The sequence below is a fragment of the Colletotrichum truncatum genome (assembly GCF_014235925.2).
Source record: "Colletotrichum truncatum strain CMES1059 chromosome Unknown Contig_0006, whole genome shotgun sequence".
In the NCBI taxonomy this organism is placed as follows: Eukaryota; Fungi; Ascomycota; class Sordariomycetes; order Glomerellales; family Glomerellaceae; genus Colletotrichum; species Colletotrichum truncatum.
Genome location: NW_027222403.1, coordinates 1486252 through 1506730, shown reverse-complemented (window position 1 = coordinate 1506730; position 20479 = coordinate 1486252). Strand labels below are relative to the sequence as shown.

At 53.2% G+C, this 20479-nt stretch overlaps 5 protein-coding genes across 5 annotated transcripts; 2 read left to right on the top strand and 3 right to left on the bottom strand.

Moving 5' to 3' along the window:
- Nucleotides 1-2610: 2610 nt before the first annotated feature.
- Nucleotides 2611-4480, top strand: CTRU02_209686 (inosine-5 -monophosphate dehydrogenase imd2; the record flags this gene model as incomplete). The annotated part of the gene is made up of 3 exons (XM_036730251.2): nucleotides 2611-3091; nucleotides 3290-4235; nucleotides 4288-4480. 3 exons carry the CDS (start codon nucleotides 2611-2613, stop codon nucleotides 4478-4480), a joined length of 1620 nt encoding a protein of 539 aa, XP_036577951.2.
- A 1382-nt stretch (nucleotides 4481-5862) lies between these two features.
- On the bottom strand, nucleotides 5863-8128 carry CTRU02_209685 (major facilitator superfamily transporter; the record flags this gene model as incomplete). The annotated part of the gene is made up of 4 exons (XM_036730252.1): nucleotides 5863-6386; nucleotides 6445-7224; nucleotides 7283-7591; nucleotides 8077-8128. The coding sequence occupies 4 exons, from the start codon at nucleotides 8126-8128 to the stop codon at nucleotides 5863-5865; spliced, it is 1665 nt and encodes a 554-aa protein (XP_036577952.1).
- Nucleotides 8129-10793: 2665 nt separating this feature from the next.
- On the top strand, nucleotides 10794-13378 carry CTRU02_209684 (glutamate carboxypeptidase II; the record flags this gene model as incomplete). The annotated part of the gene is made up of 4 exons (XM_070205321.1): nucleotides 10794-11180; nucleotides 11231-12137; nucleotides 12190-13212; nucleotides 13269-13378. 4 exons carry the CDS (start codon nucleotides 10794-10796, stop codon nucleotides 13376-13378), a joined length of 2427 nt encoding a protein of 808 aa, XP_070060969.1.
- Nucleotides 13379-13778: 400 nt separating this feature from the next.
- Nucleotides 13779-15034, bottom strand: CTRU02_209683 (NADH-cytochrome b5 reductase 2-like protein 2; the record flags this gene model as incomplete). The annotated part of the gene is made up of 3 exons (XM_070205320.1): nucleotides 13779-14347; nucleotides 14448-14816; nucleotides 14971-15034. The coding sequence occupies 3 exons, from the start codon at nucleotides 15032-15034 to the stop codon at nucleotides 13779-13781; spliced, it is 1002 nt and encodes a 333-aa protein (XP_070060968.1).
- An 865-nt stretch (nucleotides 15035-15899) lies between these two features.
- CTRU02_209682 (SH3 domain-containing protein) lies at nucleotides 15900-17486 on the bottom strand (the record flags this gene model as incomplete). Its single annotated transcript, XM_036730255.1, has 1 exon — nucleotides 15900-17486. One exon carries the CDS (start codon nucleotides 17484-17486, stop codon nucleotides 15900-15902), a length of 1587 nt encoding a protein of 528 aa, XP_036577955.1.
- Between the last annotated feature and the right edge of the window lie 2993 nt (nucleotides 17487-20479).

The window sequence follows — 20479 nt, the reverse complement described above, 5'->3', positions numbered from 1 at the left end:
CCTTTATCGGATATCGTATGGTATGCGACGAGTAGAGCTATGTTCGACCTTGGAGCTGGGCGTCCCTGTCGGAGCGGGCTCGTTGTGTTCGATTCTATAGTGTAAATCTTGTTGGTAAAGACCAAGCAAGACGAGCAAAGGTGGAATTTCGAAGCGGCCGGCGGTGACGCGGGGAAGCGCAAGAGGAATGGATGTCTGACTCTCAAAACATGGAGCGCGCACTGCGCAAACAAAGAGGAGAAGTTGACGACAGTGCCGTCAACAACGTTGAGGGGAAGATAATATTGCTGGTTTGCAGAAATGCTTAATGACGGACAGCCCACCAGCCACTGCGATTACCGAAGCGTGGTCGCAATCTCGTCAACGACCAGGTGTGGGCGGAATGTTGGGTCGTTTGAAGGTCTGGCAATGGAGGGGAGGAGGGGGAGGGAGTTGGGACCTGATAAGGCAGTTTGTTTGTTTACTGCTGCAAGAGGTAAGCGAGCTGCGGCAACCAGCCCCCTTGCAACCGGGGGTGTCAACGATAACTAGGAAATTCGGGTGGCTAGTGGCTATTGTGGCCCCTGCGTCGCACCCGCCCGGCTTTTTAAGTGGGCCACTGCCCAGCAAATCTTCCGTTGCACGGTCCTCCGACCCGCCTCCGCTCACGTCAATTGGCCTATCGTCCCGTTTTCTTTGGGTCTAGACTGGCGCTTCGGCGGAGGGAAGTCAACACAGGACCGCAAAGATGCCCAACACCTGCAAGTGCCATCTATCTGAAGGTTTTCAGGCACGTCCCTTGAACATCGATGATGAGAAGACATTCATTGGTTCGACAGATGTCAATGTCTACTCCATTCGGGCCTGTGACACGTCGACAAACCTAACCCAACTGCTTGTTGTCCAAGAAACGTCAAAATGGTTTGTCGTTTGGCCGTGGACCGAAAATTTTAAGAAAAATCAATGTCCATCACCAGGGCAAGTCTCATGAATGAACTGGGTTATGTTACCATCACAGGAGCACGTATAGCCTATCTGTGTTTACGATAATTGTGATGCTCATATATACTGAGGCTTGTGTCAAGATTTGACCTGTGAAGCGAATGTCTACGGAAGGGTTTGGGACTGAGACAATTCAACATTCTTCGTCAGCCCATTTGCAGATGGTCTTAGCCTACCGGTGAGATACTGCGGCTCAACAAACAATGTCGAATCAAGTTAAAGTCTGTTATGTCTGTGGTAAGATCTTTCTTCCCCAATACAAAACAAGGGCTATTGTTTCCTTGTTTTCTTTTTTTCTCTTTTTGTTCCTTTTTTTCGGCACCGACAGCTCAGCCAATCAGAGGTCAACGTGGCTGTCGTGTCAGGATCGAGTATAAGAATAGTGGCACACTGTACCCGATGTACTAAACTTGAGCACCCGATCAGATTTGCCACACAGACACTATGGCTCATGGGCAATATCATAGCGTACGCTGCAAACAGCACCCAGTATGTGTGGCTGCTGGGGGATACGGGTCTTAGGAAAAGTCGCTCCCAGGGAGACTCTCTGTGACCACTTGTTGCTGCAGGAAATATATCCGCTGGTTTCATTTAGACGCGTGACAAGAAGGAAAAAAGCAATTGATGCATCGAGAGTGAACTCCCACAATTGGAACTGAGAGCCGGTGCGGAAGCTCAGGGCTTCTCATCCCCTATTCACCGCATGCTGTTGTGACCACTCCTCGGACTGGCGCAGAGATATTTTCTGCTTTCGTGTTGGGCTAAACCCAGAACACATTCAATTCAAGCAAGGATTGTCCTGTGTCTGTTGCTCTGGCCAACCAGAGACACCAAACCTACGCCACGGGTTTCCGGCAAAAGCAACTTTGCTTTGTTGTTTTCGTCTCAAATAGCAGATTTCCCCACGTTCACTACGGTTCTTGAATATTGTGCGAGCCCAGAGCAGGCTCCCACGAGAGTTTCTTTCAGTGCGCGCTACGACGAAGACCATCTTGCATGCCATTTTTGAACACTAAGCTTCCCGCTGGGACTTGCGTCATAAGACCCAACTAATACCGAGCTTAGCTAATACAGTGGCCACCATGTTTCCATCCAGCAGAAACACTGTCGAAAGCTCTTTTCAATATTTCTCAAGCCTCAATGTGGGCTATATTCTTCTCGACCATTGATTGACCGGCCGTGATGTCTTTGAAGCACCTTTGGAGTACGTCAGCATACTATATATATACACCTGTAAAATAAAACAAGGCGGGTATGGTCGGGTTCAGCAAACGATAACCTTACCTGGATGGCCCAACGGGTCAGGCCATTGCTTGGCACAGTGACGCCGCAGTAGCATGTCTGTCGCGCCGCACTGTGGCACTCACCGCCTGCCCCTCCTGCCCCTCCATCCGCCGGTCGCGCAGGCGCAGGGTCCCAATTCCATTAAAAAATTTCCTGCGGGGTGTCGTCTCGAAGTTTTTTTCTCCTTCTTTCTTACGGGAAGAAGAGACCTATCCAACCTTAGTCTTCGAAATCGAGTCAAATCTTGTCCTCTTTCGAAAGACTAGCAGTTCTTCAACTCCGTTTCTTTTCTCCTTACACTCCGTTCTATACTACTCTTTATTCCTTACGGAAGAAGCTGAAAAAATGCCTTCCACCAACGGTATCAACGGCGCCAAGGTGCTGGACTCCAAGTCCGCCCTCCAGGTTCTGAAGGAATACGAGAGCCGCGATGGCCTCGACATTCACGAGCTCATGGACACCAAGAAGCACGGTGGTCTGACCTACAACGACTTCCTGCTGCTGCCCGGCTACATTGGCTTCCCCGCCTCTGCCGTGGCTCTTGACTCTCCCGTTACCAAGCGGGTTACCCTCAAGACCCCCTTCGTCTCCTCCCCCATGGACACCGTCACTGAGCACGAGATGGCCATTCACATGGCTCTCCAGGGTGGTCTGGGTATCATCCACCACAACTGCTCCCCTGAGGCTCAAGCCGACATGGTCCGCAAGGTCAAGCGTTACGAGAACGGCTTCATCCTCGACCCCGTTGTCATCAGCCGCGACACCACCGTCGGCGAGGCAAAGGCTCTCAAGGAGAAGTGGGGTTTCGGTGGTTTCCCTGTTACTGGTCAGTACCCCCCATTTGTGAAAATTTCTCTACCCCGGCTCTACATGATTACAAACCTTTTTTCAATTATAACTTTCGTTCCACCACATTGACGACCATGTCGTCATGAGGAGACACTTTACTATGATCCCAGCCTACCTCACTAAAAGATTTCGTTCATACCTTCTATTGGGATATGTGGCTGATGGAAACTTACAGAGACCGGCAAGCTCGGCTCCAAGCTGCTGGGTATCGTTACGAACCGTGACATCCAGTTCGAGGAGGATGCCAACCAGTCCATCGCCAACGTGATGGTTACCGACCTTATCACTGCCCCCGCCGGTATCGATCTCGTTGAGGCTAACAAGATCCTTGCCAAGTCCAAGAAGGGCAAGCTGCCCATCGTTGACAAGGACTTCAACCTCGTCTCCATGATCTCCCGCTCCGATCTGAACAAGAACCAGCACTTCCCCCTCGCTTCCAAGCTTCCCGACAGCAAGCAGCTTCTCTGCGGTGCTGCCATCGGCACTCGCCCTGAGGACAAGGAGCGCCTCAAGCTTCTTGTCGATGCTGGACTTGATGTCGTTATCCTTGACTCTTCCCAGGGTAACTCCATGTACCAGGTTGAGATGATCAAGTGGTGCAAGAGCGAGTTCCCTGGTCTTGACGTCATTGGCGGAAACGTTGTCACTCGTGAGCAGGCCGCGACCCTCATCGAGGCCGGCGTTGACGGCATCCGTATCGGTATGGGCTCCGGCTCTGCCTGCATTACCCAGGAGGTCATGGCTGTCGGTCGTCCCCAGGCTGCCGCTGTCCACTCTGTCAGCAGCTTTGCCGCCCGCTTCGGCGTTCCTTGCATCGCCGATGGTGGTGTCCAGAACGTTGGCCACGTTGTCAAGGGTCTTGCCCTTGGTGCTTCTACCGTCATGATGGGTGGTCTTCTTGCTGGTACCACCGAGTCTCCCGGTACTTCCTTCGTCTCCCGCGAGGGCAAGCTCGTCAAGGCCTACCGTGGTATGGGCTCCATCGACGCCATGCAGGACAAGAAGGCCGGCAACGGCGGCAAGGACAGCCAGAAGAGCAACGCTGGTACTGCTCGCTACTTCTCCGAGGGTGACAGCGTCCTTGTTGCCCAGGGTGTTACTGGCTCGGTTGCCCACAGAGGGTGAGTCTCACTTCATATCTGAAAATGATCCAACAATGCTAACAAGTCACAGACCCATCAGCAGGTTCATCCCCTACTTGGCCGCCGGTCTCAAGCACTCCATGCAGGACTGCGGTATCCAGTCTCTCAAGGAGCTCCGCGAGTCCGTCGACAACGGCATTCTCCGCTTTGAGCTCCGTACTGCCAGCGCCCAGATGGAGGGTAACGTGAACATGGAGTCTTTCGAGAAGAAGCTCTTCGCCTGAAAATATGGCGAAGCCAACAGCTTAACAAATGACGAAGTGATGGGATGATACTAAAAAAAAGGGTTGATGAAAACGAAAAAGGTATGGCAGGGAAAATGGGATTACATAGAAGGAAATGTGCCCCTCGCCCTCCCTCAAGATTATATATACACGTTATATACGGGAGGAAGGGAAGCAAAGGAGAAGGGGCCTTTGGGTTAAGCGGGAGGTTAGTGACTAAGAAAGTCTTAAGCGGAGTTTTTGGAGTCCTTATGAAGGCAGGCTTGAAGTGCCTTAGAGATGATGCAGCGTTCTGAATACCAAAACAAACCTCCACGGGTAAAATGAATTAAGAAATATTTTTATCGGCGACAACAGCCAATGGTCATGTCCTTTTTTTTCCCCCTTCTGCTCTTTTTCTGTGTACAGTGATTGCTGTTATCCGAAGGGGGAAGAGAAGACATGGTCAGTTTCATTCGACTTTGCAACGTCTCCGCGATCGGCCCAGAACTAACTGACATCAGCGGGGGCGCTTGAGCTTCATGCCAGGACGCGTGACAAATGGCCGTGAGCTTTTCTTGAGCTAGAGCTCTTGCTTTTTTTTTTTTTTTTTTTTTTTTTTATCTTTTTTCATCTTTTTTTTTTCTGCTTTTCCCCCCCTCCCCTCATTCTTCTGCGTTTCATGAATCACATCTTGCTCTAGGCTTGGCCCCAGCTCAATTCCGGTACTGTTGTGTGAGTTGAGGAGTTTTTGGAAAGGGTTTTGAACTGGGTGTAGAAGTTTACATCACTATACAAGATTTCGCAACTTCATCTTTTTGAATCTTTTATGTCATTGTTGAATGTTGGAAAATTTAAAATATTGGAACAGTTGGACGGACAATGTAATCTCCTGAAAACACCTTAAGGGTCTCGGAGGGAGCGTGTGAAAAAGTAGTTGGAACCTGCGATTTATTGTTTCAGGTAACACGCATTAGGCCAGCTAAATCTCATTGACAAATAGTTGATATTAGAGAGCTGGAACAGCGACACATCTACGTGATATATGATGCGCGTATGCATACCAACCGAACTGAGATAGACAACATAAATCCAATGCTTTTCAGAACTCCCTATTAAACAACACCCCAAAAGCAACCCATGAACAACCCGCGATGCTGAGCGCCTGCAATGACGGACCTAATCCCGAGAAACAACACATCGACAAGATTGTTGGGGAGCGATGAAACATTCGTAAAGGTAACAGCAGATGTAACATGACCATCAGGTCCTGGGCATTATAGAGCCAACCGCGTATATCGTATTCCACATAAACATCGCAAGGTGCTTGCTCGCACGTGCACGCTCATCAGACGAAGAAACTAAAAGTAGCCATGCCAAATCTATGCAGAGAGAGCGAGGTCCTAAGATCGGGTTGAGGTAACGGTGTCGTAGCCCGCTGAACCGTTCCTCGCCAACAATGGCGCAGTCTCGTTGTGGTTGCTTCTGGACGTGGCGCCGCTGTCATCGCTGGTCGAATCGTCATCGGTGCTTTCCTCATCGTCGCTAGTATCGGGTGTCTGCGTCAAGGCGTCGCTGTCGACGAGCATGTAAACAGGAATCGCGCCGATTACGGCAGTAGCAGCGAGGAACCACCAGGCGGTGATAACGTAGCCCTCCGAAACGCCCCAGCTAAAGGCAGCACCGGCGGCAGCGGGCCCAAAGGCACGGCCGAAGCCGCTGAACATGGTGGCGAAACCATTGAGGGTGCCGAGAATACGGAGCGAAGAAGCCGAGTTCGTGAGAAGGATGGTCATACAGGGGAAACCGATGATGACGGCGAAGGCCTTGACGAACATTACGACCATGAGAGCGGCGTAGCGGCCTGTGTCAGTCTGGAAAAGGATAGTGTAGGGGGTAAGGATATAGACGACGGGGAACGTAATGGCTGAGCGCAAGTTAGTAAGTTTGGGGATCCATGGTTTGGAGGAAGATAGTGTACGTACCACATGCGCGGAAACAGCGTAACACGCCAAAATAGTTGCACAGGGGAGGGAAGAGGAAGAACTGGATGACACCGCAGGTGATGCCATAGATGGTGAAGATGGTGCCGATCTGACCGGAGCCGAGGCCGAAGCCGCCGGAGAACTGGAAAGGCAGGTGGGTGTTCTCCGGTGTGTGCTTTTGCTTGGGGTAGTTGAGGAAGACGGGGAGGACTTGATCGTAGGCTACGGAGTGAAGGGCAAGAAAGGTGTAGCACAGCAGGTTTATGCTTGTTTGAGTGGTAAACACCTCTCTCATGCTTGGAGTCTCGGCAGGCTGCTTGTTGTCCTCGAGCGGTTGGCCTGAGCGGTTTGCCTTTGTCGGAACCAAAGGGGCCGTAGCTTCGCCATCAACGAAAGATGTGCGACGGGCATGGGCGTGGTGGTGGCGGTGGGCGTGAGAGCGGCGGAACGGTCGGGTAATACGCTCGCCCATGAGTAGGCCCCAGTCCGGTTGGTGACGCTTGCTCTCAAGCGTCTCCTTCAGGAACAGTGTGGCGGTTGTCACTGAGATCAGGAAGAAAACAGCGGCTAGAAGGTTCGGCAGGGCAAAGGGATAAGCGTTGAAGAACCAGCTGTTGCCGAATATTGAAGGGAAACGCTCGGCGGGATTGGCGAAGAAACCACCGAAGGCGGGGCCGAAGATGGAGCCGACGGACCAGACGAGGGGCATAATTGAGAATGCTCGAGGTTGTAGCTCCTTTTCGGGGACCATTTCTGCGACCATGGTACGGATAATACCAACTGGAGGTTTCGCGTCAGCCACAAGAGCTCAGAGTTCCAGTTCGAGCAGTTTACTTACCATTTCCATTACCACTTCCCAAAATGGCACGTACGGTAATCGCCATGGGAAGACTCGTGGACATACCCCATATAACGAAGAATATCATGGTCGAAATCAAGCCAGTTATAATAGTTGGTTTCCTTCCAAATCGATCTGAAGCTCTGCCCCATGGAACGGCGGTACAGCTCTGAGATAGCGAGAAAACAGCAGATGTGATGCCGGCCCATTTTGCGATATCGTTTTGTTCGACTCCGAAACTGCGAACCATTTCTGGCAGGTAAGGGAAGACGGAGGTTAGAGCGAGGGGCTCGGCGAACCGCGCAACGGCTGTTTCCAAGTCAGCGATACAGTGACAGACAACGTTGAATGATACCTCAGGTTAAGGGTTCGCGTTGTGTAAGACGTATGCGGAAGTCCAGTCTTGTTGCAGCGCGCGTGCCAACCGCCTTGGGCTTGGTATTGAAGTCGACTTGGAGGTTCACGTTGATCAGGCAGCTCGGAAGATCAAAACCATTCCATGCGTCGCATTTCGAAGGTAAAAGTAGACTGAGGAGAGTATGTGGCTAAGGACAAGGCTGCAGCACAAGAACAACATGCGAAAAAAAACGACCATCCATCCCTTCCCAGTTCTTCAGAAGCGTCTCTCAAATGTTCAAAGACCTCTGCTTTGGTTCCTGACTCCCATACGTCCGTTTTTCTTGGCTATTGGCACTTGCCCGGCACTAACTGGAATCTGCGTAGAGTCGCATTTGTTGGAAAGAGCAGTTAAAAGCAATCGCAACAACATGTCTTGAAAACACGGGTTGTCTTACCCAGAATGGCCAGTTGCTTCGCGGGCAACTTTGGCTTCGTCGGCTTGGCCATCTTCGGGTCTGCGACGAAACCAGCCAGGGCCAGTGAAGGAGGAATTCACGAGAGTGCAAAAGATTGAAATCGCCGGCTCGAGTAAGTGATATGCCCGAGTGCGATTTTAAAAATGGTATTGGATTCTTGTCGGAGTAACAATTCTCTTGGTCTGCGTTATGTGACGTGAGAGAAGACCATGTAGGGGACGATTATAATCGAGGGGGACCAACCACCTTTAAAAACAAAATAGTTTGGAAGAAGAAAGATGGGAGTCACAAGAACACTAAGAGAGATGGAAAAGACGGTTGTCAAGCACAAACAAAAAACCAACGGCAACGATCCACTTTCGTTCTGCAGGCTTGCGGCTGCACTGTACCGAACAGGGAATAGCGTGGGTAATGTAATTCATGTATCCGCAGTCATCCCCCCAGCTTCCTGCAGGACTTTGAGACCCGGGAGGGAGTGTGGGCAGTGGCAGCAGTAGGGGACTCGACCATTTATTTTTTTTGGACGCCGATCCCCGCGTACATAGTGTGCTGCTGACGGAAGATGTTCAATCGATTACTGGTCAGAAGAGGGGTGATATCACTGGGGGTGAAGATTAATGGGGCGGGCCACTGGGAACGGTCTCGCCTCTCGGTGGGCTAGGCGCTGGAAACTACTCTGAAAGTGGGCATTCCCGCCTGCCGTACCCTGACTTGGCATTCACTAAAAGGTATCTAAGGATTACCTTAGCACATCAGCATTCGGAAAACCACTGTCAACAGTCCTGCTCACTGGTGCGGAATGGGCGATGTGAGCGCGAGACGCGAGGGAAGTATTCGAGATGGTTTATTGCGGTCGGTGGGAGATGAGATGACTGTAGGCGTCAAGTGTCTCGGATATGGTCAGGTAAGAACCTTTTGCCGGTAGGAAGACGCCTGTTCGGCTTGTGCGGTGCTCCGTGTTCTGGTATCGGGCTCTCAAGAACAATGCGCACAATCTGACTCCATTGTCATGGCTTCCCTGCTGCTAGAACGAGTGAAGAGAACGCTGCAGACCCGGTTGGTTTTGGGCTGTGGTGCGGTACGGTGCGGCTGGCCCAGCGGGCGGTCGGGAGGTGCGCGACGGGCTCATGACAGGGGAGTAGTTAGAGTAGGGGTGGTTTGTCTCCCCCCCTCTTCCAACTGCAATGCGGCAGCGCAGCGTAATACCGTGTACGGATACTTGCAGCTTCAACTCTAGATCCGTTGTCGGCAGAAAACTTGGGGAGGAGGAGGGTTAGAGTCGGTGAGGGTGTGTAGCAAAGCGGACGAGGCAGGGGTCCTCGCTGTAGGACGGTTTGTGGTACGCCTAAACGATGAAAAAAGATTGGGACGAAAAAAAAGTTGCCCCGCAAATCCCATGACGTCCAGCTTTCCCTCGGTGGGGACCTCCTTCCCGGCGGCGATTGACCGAGTTCGCCGAGGCCGGGGCCGAAGGTCGGTGTGGCTTGCAGGAGCACACGAAGCAGGTGGACAGGCTTAATAATCATCACGGGCCAATTGGGCCCAGGGAAGACCCTTTTTGCCAGGACTGCCAGCGCAGCATCGGCATGAGTCTTGACATGCAAACCCCAAGACATATACTGCTGCTTCGCTGTCTCTGCTCGTCGTCAAACCATGCACAATTCAGACAAGATAAAATAAAAGCCACACATCTGATACATTTTCTCACAGAGGCTCTAGCCTCGGAGTGCGGTGGTTGGCAGGCGGCACGTCGGGAATAACTGATTGGGCGACCTCCACCCAATCAATTGCGTGATCACCGGGTATTGGCCGATTCACTCAGAAACACGAGCGAGAGGGTTGTCTTGATTTTCTTGACTCGGAATGAGGGGGACGGTCAGCCTAGCGAGGACTAAGAACGGATGATGTAACTCCCTTGACGATGACGATGGGTCAAGTGCGTTCAAGCGGGTGGTTTTAGCACAGGCCTATGCCCATGGATCGGATGTAGTGAGACAGTCGATGTAGTGTGTCACAGGACGGGTTTTTGAGGCTCACCTAATTCGACAAGATAGACAAGATAATGGGCTAGAGCCGAACGATGTTTCCGTATTATCTCAGCAAATGCCATGTAGTTATCTCCAGTCGCCGGTGGATTCCTTTCACTGTCGGCACCGGAGCGCAATGACCCATAATTCCCTCGGCTCGCCTGTGTCACCCAAAGAGGAAGGAGGCCAAGCAGTTACTGATCAATTGTGTCAATTTCTATGTACTACGTAAGCAGGGACAGGCGGGCTCTCAATCTGTTGATCAGGTCCGTGGGCGGCCAGTGCCAGTGGAGGATTACAACCAGGCGCCGGAAGCCGATCGGCAAAACCGTTACCAATTGACGCTGATAACATCTACGAAGCACGCAATGCTCATACCAATTTCAACTCTGTTTCAACGACACCTCTGGCAAAAGGCGCAGAGATAGTTGCAATTGTTTGGTGACAGCTTCCAGTGCTAGCAAGATGGCACAAGAGTAAGTAGCTGCCTCCCTCACCGTCCTCGTGCACCTTTACGAGCTTGGTGCCTGAGCTAGTGTGGCTGGTGGCCTGGCGATGATGCAACCATCACCCTCAGCCACATGTGCGCATTCGCGTCTCATGTCCCTCCTCTTCCCACCTTATCATCATAAAGTCTCAGTCAACGGCTGAGCGCCTGAGCTGCACAGCATGAGTTCGGCTGACTCGAGTAATAGAAAGCGCTACCTCGACAAAATGTCTAATGAGCGGACGCCGCTGATCACCAACGTCTACGTTGGCGCACCGCGACCCCGCTACCAGAATCACGTCGTCCGCCGTTTCTGCACAATCGCTCTCTCCTCCATTCTCATCTTCTGGTCTGTCTTCTTCGTAGTCGCGCTCTTTGTAGATGATCCTCCTCGTCACCACCATCATCACCACCACGGCTGGTCCTTGACCAACAGCCTCAATCGTGCCCCCATCACCCACGAGGAAGTTCAGAAGATTCTGTTCGAGGTTCCCTCGTCTGAAAGAGCAGAGGAGTGGAGCAGGTACTATGCTGCCGGCCCTCATCTGGCGGGTCAGAACTACTCCCAGGTAGGTGTCTTATGACTTGGAGAGCTGGTCAACTACTCATCATCTTTCAGGCTTTGTGGACTAAGGAAAAGTGGGGATCTTGGGGCATCCAGTCCGATATTGTCTCCTACGACGTCTACCTTAATTACCCTGTCGACCATAGCCTCTCACTTCTCTCCAAGTCTAAGGAAGAGGAAAAATCCGAATGGAAGGTTGAGTTCAAGGCCGCTCTTGAGGAGGACGTCCTCGAAGAGGACCCTACGACCAGCCTGCCCAACCGCGTGCCGACATTCCATGGCTTCTCTGCCAGCGGCAACGTCACCGGTTCTTTCGTCTTCGTCAACTACGGCACGTACCAAGACTACGAGGATCTCCTCAAGGCAAACGTCAGCCTCGAGGGCAAGATCGCTATCGCAAAGTATGGCGGCATCTTCCGTGGTCTCAAGGTGAAGCGCGCTCAGGAGCTGGGCATGATCGGTGCCTTGTTGTACAGCGACCCTGGTGACGACGGTAAAGTCACGGAAGAGAACGGGTATGAAGTCTATCCCAACGGTCCTGCCCGCCACCCGAGCGCCGTCCAGCGCGGAAGCGCCCAATTCCTCAGCGTGCGGCCCGGCGACCCATCCACCCCCGGTTATCCCTCCAAGCCCGGCGCCCCTCGTGCGCCTGTTGACGACGCTACTCCTTCCATTCCTTCTATCCCCATCTCCTATGCCGACGCCATTCCTATTTTGAAGGCCCTCAACGGACATGGCCCCTCTATCAAGGACTTCAACAAGTACTGGAACCGTAATCTCGGACTCGGCTACAAGGGTGTCGAGTACAACATTGGTCCTTCCCCTGATAACATCGTCCTCAACCTTTACAACGAGCAAAACTACACCACCACTCCTCTCTGGAACGTTATTGGCATCGTCAATGGCACAATCCCCAACGAGGTTATTGTGGTTGGCAACCATCGCGATGCCTGGATTGCCGGTAAGTACCATTCTTTGACATCTCGTGCCCACTCATAGCTTATACCACCTAGGCGGCGCAGGTGACCCCAACAGCGGTTCTGCTGTCCTCAACGAGGTCATCCGCGGTGTCGGTATTGCCGTCGCCAGCGGCTGGAAGCCAACCCGCACCATTGTCTTCGCCAGCTGGGACGGAGAGGAGTATTCTTTGATTGGCAGCACTGAATGGGTAGAGGAGTATCTTCCCTGGCTCTCCCAGGCCACTGTTGCCTATGTCAACGTCGATGTTGGTGTCCGCGGCCCGCACTTCAGCAGCTCCGCTGCACCTCTCCTTCACCGCGTCCTCCGCGACGTCACTCACCTCGTCCCCTCTCCCAACCAGACTGTTCCTGGCCAGACTGTTGGTGATGTCTGGAACGGCTACATCAGCACCATGGGCTCCGGCTCCGACTTCACTGCGTTCCAGGACTTTGCCGGTATCCCGTCTATCGACATGGGTTTCGGAGGTGAGAATGTTGATGCTATCTACCAATATCACTCCAATTATGATTCCTTCCACTGGATGGAGAAGTTTGGCGACCCGGGTTTCGTGTACCACCGCACAATGGCCCAGATTTTGGGCCTGGTAGTTGCTGAGCTCTCCAATGTGCCCGTCATCCGCTTCAACGCGACTGATTACGCCGACGCTCTCGACGCTTACGTCGACCAAGTCGAAACCAAGCTCACCGCGGCCGAGCCTACCAACGACGAGGAGCTCTTCAGGCAGCGCGCCAGTATCACAGTCTCCGACGTCGATATTAGAGGCTCGCAGTCACAATTCCGCGCCTCCCTGCAGGTTCTCCGCACTTCCATCGCCGCCCTGCGCGAGAAGTCGGAGAAACTCGACGCTACGGCTGCCTGGGTCGATGCGGAGCTCAAGTCCGACATCCCTTGGTGGAACCTCTTACGCAAGATCAAGTTGGCTCTCGCCTTTGTCTGGGTGAATAAGAGCTACAAGGGTTTTGAGCGTAACTTTTTGTATCCCGGCGGCTTGGACGGCCGTAACTGGTTCAAGCATGTCGTGTTTGCCCCTGGTCTGTGGACCGGATATGCTGGAGGTACGTCACACACATGGTATTACTCTACTTTTACGAAGAATGCTAACAAGGCGAAGCCGTCTACCCTGGTCTGCAGGAGAGCATCGACGCCAAGGACTACATTAATGCTGTTAAGTGGTCTGGCATCATCAACGAGTGCGTCGCTTCTGCCAACAAGGCTATCTGAGAGGCGGACAAGACGTGAAATTGGAGTGCTCTCGCACGCTCCATGTAGGATATCTCAAGTCGGATTGCTGGTTGCTTAGGATCAATTTGTACGATGCCCCCATAGCGTAGCTATTGATTCAATATATACACCTTTTTTTTTTAAGGGGGGCGTACCACAAGCCTCGCCTAAATAACAGCTTGACCTCATCGCCTTATGTTCTCAGCACACAGCCAAACTTTGCGCTGGCCAATTATATCTAGCACGATCAAAAGCACAGCGGCTCCGCGGGACTTGCGTTACTTATCTCAGCATGGAAATGCTCGCTCGACAGGCTAAACAGAGATCTATGCATCTATCGCCTTCTATTCATACAAATCGCTCCAAGTCTTCCGTCCCCACTCATCTCATCAGAGTGAGTTTAGAACTTGTAAACCTGGTCAGGAGTGTAGCCCAAGTCCTTCAGGATGCCAACAAGCTCGCCCTGGTCCTTGGGGCTCTTCTTGTTGCCTGAAACAGCGTTCATCATGCCGGGAGGTCCACACACGAAGACCTTGATGTTCTCAGACTTGGGCTCAGGAAGGACCTGCTTCAGCAGTTCCTTAGTGACGAAGCCCTTGCCGCCGGCCCACTCCTTGGGTGGGTTGTCTAGGACGTAGAAGGCACGGAAGCGCTGGGGGTAAGTGTTCTCGAGCTCAGCGAACTCCTTCTTGAGAAGGATGTCATCCTCGCTGACATTGCCGAATACGAGGGTGACCTTGGTCTTGTCGTCGGGGTTCTTGAAGATGGCACGGGCGATCTGGTACATGGGGGTGATACCAGTTCCGCCAGCAACTAAGGCGATGTGCTCGTGCTTGTTAGGGGTCCAAGGATACTTGGGAAGAGGGCCCTTGAAGTCGAGGCGCTGGCCGGGAACCATGTCGTGCATGTGCGTAGACATGGGGCCATTGGGGTACTTCTTGACGATGAGGTCAATGTGACCCTTGGCCTCTGCTCGCTGTCAGTAACTTTGCCTTGAACCAGTCACCTCTCGTAGAGTGCTGGAGTAGAGGGTGTAGCGAAAATGTGAGATAAAATCAGGAAAGCTTACCCTCGTCACTAATCGGAGTATAAGGCCTCAAAGTGGCTTTCTCATCCTCGGGACCCTTGTACTTGGTAAGCACGGCGCTCGCGACGCTCAGACCGGAGACCATGTCGTCCTCGGGCAGCTTGAAGCGGAACTTCTTGGTGTTGTGGTTGACGATCTCGACGTCCTCCAGCTTCAGCGAGATGAAACCCTGGTCGCCTCCCGTCAGGGCCTTCTTAGGGGCCACGCCAACGGCGGCCTCGGCCTTCTGGGCAGCACCCGAGCCAGAGAGGAAGTAGTACGCTCCGCCGGCCACGGCGGCGGCTGCGCCGGCGTAGAGAGCCGCGTTGGAGCCGCCCTTCGCGGGCTCGGTCGCGTAGCGGCGAGTTTGCTATTTTAGTAAAACGAATCGATTAGCTTGTTAAGTTGCCGATGGAGGTTTGCTGTGAGAGGGAGAGGGGGAGGGCGCGTAATATGGCATCATGCCAACCGATGACCAACCTATCCAGAAAGGTTCGTTGGTGGGGGAAAATGTACTGCAGCAAACGCGACAAAGAACTGCTCACCATCTTAAGGGGCTGCGCAGCCCTGAAAGCGCTTCTAGCGAACATTTTGAATTGTCAATTGATCTTAGTCAAGCTCGGGGATGCAATTGAAGATGTCGATGAGGACCAATTTGGGGGGGGGAAAGTATTGTGAAGGATGTCCGACTCGTGGCAGGTTACCTTGAGCTTTGGGGGTGGGATCCGAGACACAGACGGAAGCTCAAGCTCGGGTAACCCTGCAAAGGTCTGGCGTGCCGCCCAATGGATGACGTATAAAGTCACGTGAAGCGTGCCTAAGCTCTCCGATCCCCCGCCGAATTTTACAGCGCCGTTGGCTGTTCGGTTGCAAGGCAAATGAATTTCTAAGCAAGAGTGAAAACGTACTCTCAAGATCTCATCGCACACTATTGATTATAGCTGATGCTTGGGGAGGTGTCGTTTGCTTGCTGCCCACCGGGGTTCTAACTTGCCTAGCATTAGACATCATGCACAATCATGGTAGTAGACAGCAATGCGTTGCACTCTCAAGACGAGGCATGTTGTTTTCCCGATATATTATGTACAAGCAAACAGCTTCAGTTGCTGAGAGCTTAGTTAAAGCACTTCCTCACATTCAATCCGCACCTCGAACCGGGTATTCGGGCGCAGGATCCTATCCACCTCCTCATTGATCACAAATGCATCCTTCAGTTAGTTCCCTAACCTCCCATCCTCTCCATCATCCAAGCTACATGCTGAAAGCGACCGACCAGGGGCTCCTCTCTTTATGTCTCCTGAAATATAACTATGCGCCTCTTGATCATCAAACCCAAATCAGAAACGCTCCTCCCTGACGTCCCTCATAGTACATGATTCATGACTGATCCTCTAAGTGGAAGAATCCGTCAACAGAAGTCTAGCCTTCGAGTTGCCGCAGCCAATGCATTGGTTATCACCGGCCAGTGTCCATGGCTTCGGGTTCGGCAGGTTTCTCGCTAGGTGTCTTCGCCTTCGGTGTACTTGACCGGTCAACCATCTTACCCTCGACTGCCGCATCCGTCAGAGGAACTGTCTGAGAATCGCCCTTTTCACCCTTCTTTGCAGTAGTGTCCTGGCTGCCTCGTCGCATTATGCCGACATCGTGGTGAGAGGTGAGGGTAGGTGTGTTGGCTTGGCTACCACCCCTCTGGCCGTGGTAGTGAACAACTTGCGGCGGGGGCTGGCCGGCTTGGATCCCCAGTTGTTGTGTTGGGTAAGGGTCTAAATCTTTGCTAGATGTAGAGAAGGTCGAAACTACGGGTTGATGGTATCCATTCGAAGATTGACTTCCCGTCGGGGTGTGGCCGTACGTGAGATGCTCAGCTTGTGTGGGTGTACCGACATCGTTTGGTGAGGTTGAGCCCTCGCCTAGGTTGCCGGTAAGGCTGTTCATACCCCCTTCAATATCGCGCAGCAGACGAACATATTCTTCGGGCACCAGTCCACTCTCTTGAGTTTTGGGATCTTCGGCCACAAGCCAGCCTTGGCCATGTCGATAAGATACCCAAATAATTTGTCCCTCCACCAAAGGTAACTCATTTTCGTTTTCTCTCTCAAAATCAAAAAGCGCTACGGCCTTGCCATGCATCTCCTCATCAGGCGATGTGATGGTGAATTGGTAGTCCCGCGAGTATCGAGACTGGTCTTCGTCGCGAAAGCTAGGGGATGATGCGGAGCTCGAGGCATCCGAGTACTCCTGTTCAGCGTACTGCCGCGGGGGTAAATCGCCTAATTGGTATGCGTGGCTTGAATGTCTTGCGTCGTCAGGCGGGTAGGTGACATATTCCCCGCCAGGCCCGTTTGCTTCCCCTCCCTGATTCAAATAGTACCGTTCGCTACCATCGCCGCTAGTGCCAACATAGTAACCGCGTTCTCTTTCGTATTGCACTGGGTTCAAAATGTCGCCTGACTCGCGATCGCTTCTTGTTCTTCCGGTCCCCAAGGCCGCCGTAGACGACCTGTGCTTACGGTGCCGAGAGCTGACGACCGGGCTTGCCAGATCTTCGTCCTCGCTCCAGGGGGGACCATCTGCAAATTGGACAGATGGAAGATCATGCCTTCCAAAGCCGTCAGGCCCCCATGATCCTGTATCCCAACTCATCTTTGTCTCCCAAGCCGCGGGAGGGTCGGACAGGCGGCGCGATTCGCTGGCGGGAGTGCTAAGGCCGGAAGCAGGGTGCGATGGCTCTGGCGGGGGGCCATAGTGCATCGGGTGCATAATGGGATAGGCGAAATCCCGCACCAGGGTGTAGGTGAGGCTGGAGGGAAACATTGGAAATATATGAGAATGCGGTCGCGAACGAGACGGAACAGAGCCCGTCGAGTATTGCGACAGCCGATTCTTGGAAGCGTGCGACATTGGTCTCGGGGCTGTCGAGCGTCGGCTTGGAGGCGATGTTATTAGTGGCGGTAGTGAGGGGTGATTCGGGTTTGTGGAGGGCGAAGGTGCTGCAGGTGGGGATGTCGCGGGAGAGGAGGCTTGGGACAAGAGCGTGGTCATCCTGAGAATATCGCAGCTGATGGGGAAGCCAGCAGAAGGATGACAGGCACCCGATTCGCGGCTCCTATAGCCTTGTGTCCCACTAAGCAAACAGATGCTCGGTAGAACAGAAGAATGCGCTCGTCGCCGGGAGGGGGAAAAAAGTGAGGGGAATATGATTGGCAAAATTCGGTATCGCACCACCGCAGTGGCAGCAGTAGCAACAGCTTCGAGGGTTGCGCAAATGTTATCGTGAAGTCGTACAGCCCTGCACGGATACTGAGGGACGTAGCCAGGCAGGCCGGCGTAATGGTGAATCGAACGAGGTGAGTACGAGCAGGTTGTTGAAAAGAAGAGTAGTCGTAGCAACCAACCGGCTCGGTCGATGTCGCAAAACGAAAGTCGTCGCACGCGACGCTGAGGGGTTGAAATTGAATAAGGAGCGTCAAGAACTTAAAGCCAGGAGCGAGCGGCCGATTAATTCAGGTCGCGGAGTCGCTCAAAATGCGACAAGAGGATGGTGGAAGAATACAGAGTAGAAGGTATTGGTGGGGTGAGGAGAAGGGAGATGGGAAGAGAAGAGAAGATGATGGGAGGAGCAAGAATAGGTGAAGGAGGAGGTGAAGTTGGGAATAATTCGTTAAGGTTCAGGTCGCTGGCGCTGCCCTCTGTCTGGCTCTACTCTCTGTCTCTGCCTCTGCCTCTGAGTGGTGCTGGGCAGCGGCTGGTTGTTGGTGCTACTCCGTCTGCAGACGACTGTTGTGGTGTTCGCAGATGGTGGGAAGTAGAAAGTACCCAGAACGGCCGTGCCTTTTCGCACCAGACGACACACTAACAGGACTGGACCACCTCAGGTATCGGTCGCGGGGGAATGTACATGTACCTTGATGTCGTAACCTTGTGGTAGGGCGCTGGGCGTCAGTGAGCAGACATAAACATGGAGGCACTCTCAAAGTTTGGATGGAAGAGGAGGGCCCGAAGGAAAGTAAGTGTAGACAAAACAACAGAAAATGGAACTTACCCATGCGCTATCCCAAAGTACTTGTACCTGGACCCCAAGAGCACATGAACGAACAGACAACTCAACCCCCAAAACGCACTGGACTGCACCTTGCTTCTAAGCGCGTCGCGCGGTGATCCTACTGGCTGCAATTTGGTTGGAGCAGGAGCTGGTGGGAAGGAGGGAGGAAGAGGGGAGGGGAGGTGGGAGGTGAAATGAGGTGAGTGCGAGAGCAGGAGGGGACGAATACTGTAGTAGAACTCAAGAAAGGTAGGAACACCCCAGGTGATGAAGGAGGGGATGGGGGCGGCGACGACAGAAACAGCGACACAGGAAGGAACAATAGCAGAAGCAGGAGCTACAAACAGCAGCAGCATCAGCCAGCGACTTTCTTCTCAGCCCGAAGCAGCAGCAGGAGCGGCAGGAGCAGCAACAGCGGCAGCAGCAACCGAACCGAGTCAGCGGCGACTTTGCTGCAATCGGTAGGACGGACTCGGGGCGGGCTCGACTGGATACTTCCACCCACTGGCCCGTTTAGTCGCCAAAGGAAGTACCTTCGTTTTGGTATGGGTACTTGCCTGCATGGCCTCACTCCCATGGCCCATCCGTCAGATCTGAACTGGAAAGGAATGTCCTCCGTTGCTTTCGTGGGTAAGAATATCTGGAGACTTTGTCAGGAAAACAGTACCAGCTCCAGATGCTGTGCAGCGCTGCAGGGAAGCTCTGCAAGTACTGCCTGGGAAGCCCCATCTGGGTGTGCGAACACGCCTTCCCTTTACCCTGCCTGTCCTGGGGAGTACTTCTCAGCTTTTCTCTGCCTCATGTACCTCATCTTGTCTTGCAGCTGCAACAGCCAGCCAAGACACCAGGGCGAGGGCATCAGGTCCGCTTTCTTCCTGCGCTTCAGAATTCTCTCTCTCTCTCTCTCTCTCTCTCTCTCTCTCTCTCTCTCTCTCTCTCCCTACAGTCCTCTTGTAGACTGGCGGATGGCCCGCTGCGGCTTTGCACCTGGTTAATTGCGCTCGTCATCAGTCTGAATTGACCATACCCCTTTCCTCCGTACGTCCCCATCGTCGACCCAAGGGGATCCCTTCAGCATCAACATCAGTGTCTTCCATGCCTAGGTATACTATGTACACGGTACCTCCGCCACAAGGAGCGGGTAACACAGCAGCAGAACTCAGCCTTCCTCTCTTACCCGCTATGTGGTCTCGCGGCTTGTGCAGACAACCATTTGACTTGACCTTTTCTTGTTCAGATCCTTTTTGCTCGACAATATATGGCATACCTGACACGGTGACAGGCGCCCGCGCTATGTTTACTCCTGTCCCCCCCCCCCTCTTAGTCCACCAAGGAGGAAACCAGCCCTTCAGTCTGAACTCAATCCCCCAATGTCCAAAGAGCCGCCCGTGCTTTCCGGCCAGGTTTGCAGGATCCTACGAGGTATATTTCGCAGCCCGATTCAAATTCCGGCTCAATTCGTCCATGTCTATGTCTGTAGACTGGGTCTTCCGGCCAACACGGGACGAAAAGCAGGGGCTGAGAGCACCAATTATCCACTGAGTCTAGATGACGGAACGCTCTGGTCAGCGTCTTGGATCTGGATCAATTCATGTGTTTCCTTTCGCGGACCATTATCCGCTGCACCAAATCTCTATAGGCCCCCAGAGGAGCCTGTCAGACTCGAACAGGGCAACGGCGGCTTCCAGTGCTATTCTTGGTCCACTCGGGCTGCCCTCAATCGATATTGACTCCTCCAGCATCAGCCGGCGTAGATTCCCGTTCAGGTCGCACCAAGGTCAGACAGAGGCCGGCCCACAGCTGATTAGCGAGGACGTCCCTAGCGCAAATCATGAAGGTATCCAGTCGCCATCCATTAACGTCTGTTACTATGCCATGGTACACCTGGGAATGCATCGCTGTCCTGGCCCAAACCGTCGCTGGGGAGCTTCTGTGTAACTACTGGGGCGCTTGGTCGGCCCTGAGTCCTGAACTGGGACTGATTGTCAGCGGC